We start from the raw sequence: 1,129 nt of genomic DNA on the forward strand, positions 1-1,129 counted from the left end.
AGGGTGGTCTATGGTGATGGGTGGGATGGGCTGAGAGTGGCTGAGGGGTGGCATTAAAGAGCTTATATTAAAGAGCCTATTATTGTAGAATAATASTGAAGACATCAAACTATGAAATAACAAATATGGAATCATGATGTAACCAAAGTGTTAAACAAATCAAAATATATTTTATATTTGAGATTCTTCAAATAGCCACCCTTTGCCTTGATGACAGCTTTGCACACTCTTGGCATTCTCTCAACCAGCTTCATGAGGTATTCACCTGGAATGCATTTCAGGTGTGCCTTCTTAAAAGTTAATTTGTAGAATTTATTTACTTCTTAATGTGTTTGTGCCAATCAGTTGTGTTGTGACAAGGTAGGGGGGTTATACCTATTTGGTAAAAGACCAAGTCCATAATAATACCAACAACAACAACTACAACAACAAAACACATGCAAAAACCAATAGTGTACTTCTTTACTTGTGGTGAGGGTTGTTAACACCAGTTGACTTTGCCTTCCATCTTCCAGCATAGTGCAGACAGAGACAGAGTATTGAGTACCACCTTGCAGGTCAGAGAGAGTGATGCTGTGTGAAGATGTGGTAATGTTGTGTGGTTCTGTCCCTGAACAGCGGTAGGAGATCTGGTAATGATGTTGGGTTTGTTCCAATCCTGGTGGCTGGCTCCAGCTAACAGTAGCTGATGTGGTGTCCACTGAGTTAACATTCAGCTGGTCTGGAGCAGGGGGTACTAAAGGAAAATACATTATTGTCAGGCTACAGTTTAACTCCAGAAACATATTACAGGAGTGTTATAAGCTTTGGGGTTTTGCTCAATTTTGTTTTCGAGGTTGGTTCTGTTTCCTCGTTAGTCAGTCGTTAGTTTCACCTGTGCTGGCACAGGGGATATGAGCGTCTGACTCAGTGCTCCATTTGGCATGAGAGACGTTGGAAGTTCTTGACCACGGTTTAGCTCTTACTCTTTGAGTGTGATAAAAACAAAGTATTTTATTCTGTGTTCTCCCCTTTGATTTGCTCCAATTGCTTTTAGCTCCATATAAGTTGGCGTGGGTTTTTATTTTGGTTTGCCTTTTCTCAGGGCTGTGTCTAAAAGACCCTCATAAGGGCGCACTTTAATGTTGCT

At 41.0% G+C, this 1,129-nt stretch overlaps 1 protein-coding gene across 3 annotated transcripts in view; it reads right to left on the minus strand.

Annotated features, from left to right (window-relative positions):
- LOC112069861 (interferon-induced very large GTPase 1-like) overlaps positions 1 to 1,129 on the minus strand; it is an 80,546-nt gene that overhangs the window by 69,188 nt on the left and 10,229 nt on the right. For 2 of the 3 annotated variants that reach the window (XM_070438752.1, XM_070438751.1), the window contains exon 5: positions 467 to 736. The exons of the other annotated variant lie outside the window; for it this stretch is intronic. In XM_070438752.1, coding sequence (XP_070294853.1) covers positions 467 to 736 — 270 coding nt within the window. The remainder of the gene's footprint in view (positions 1 to 466; positions 737 to 1,129) is intronic. 3 annotated transcript variants of the gene reach the window in all.

Source organism: Salvelinus sp. IW2-2015, unplaced genomic scaffold (assembly GCF_002910315.2).
Source record: "Salvelinus sp. IW2-2015 unplaced genomic scaffold, ASM291031v2 Un_scaffold1135, whole genome shotgun sequence".
In the NCBI taxonomy this organism is placed as follows: Eukaryota; Metazoa; Chordata; class Actinopteri; order Salmoniformes; family Salmonidae; genus Salvelinus; species Salvelinus sp. IW2-2015.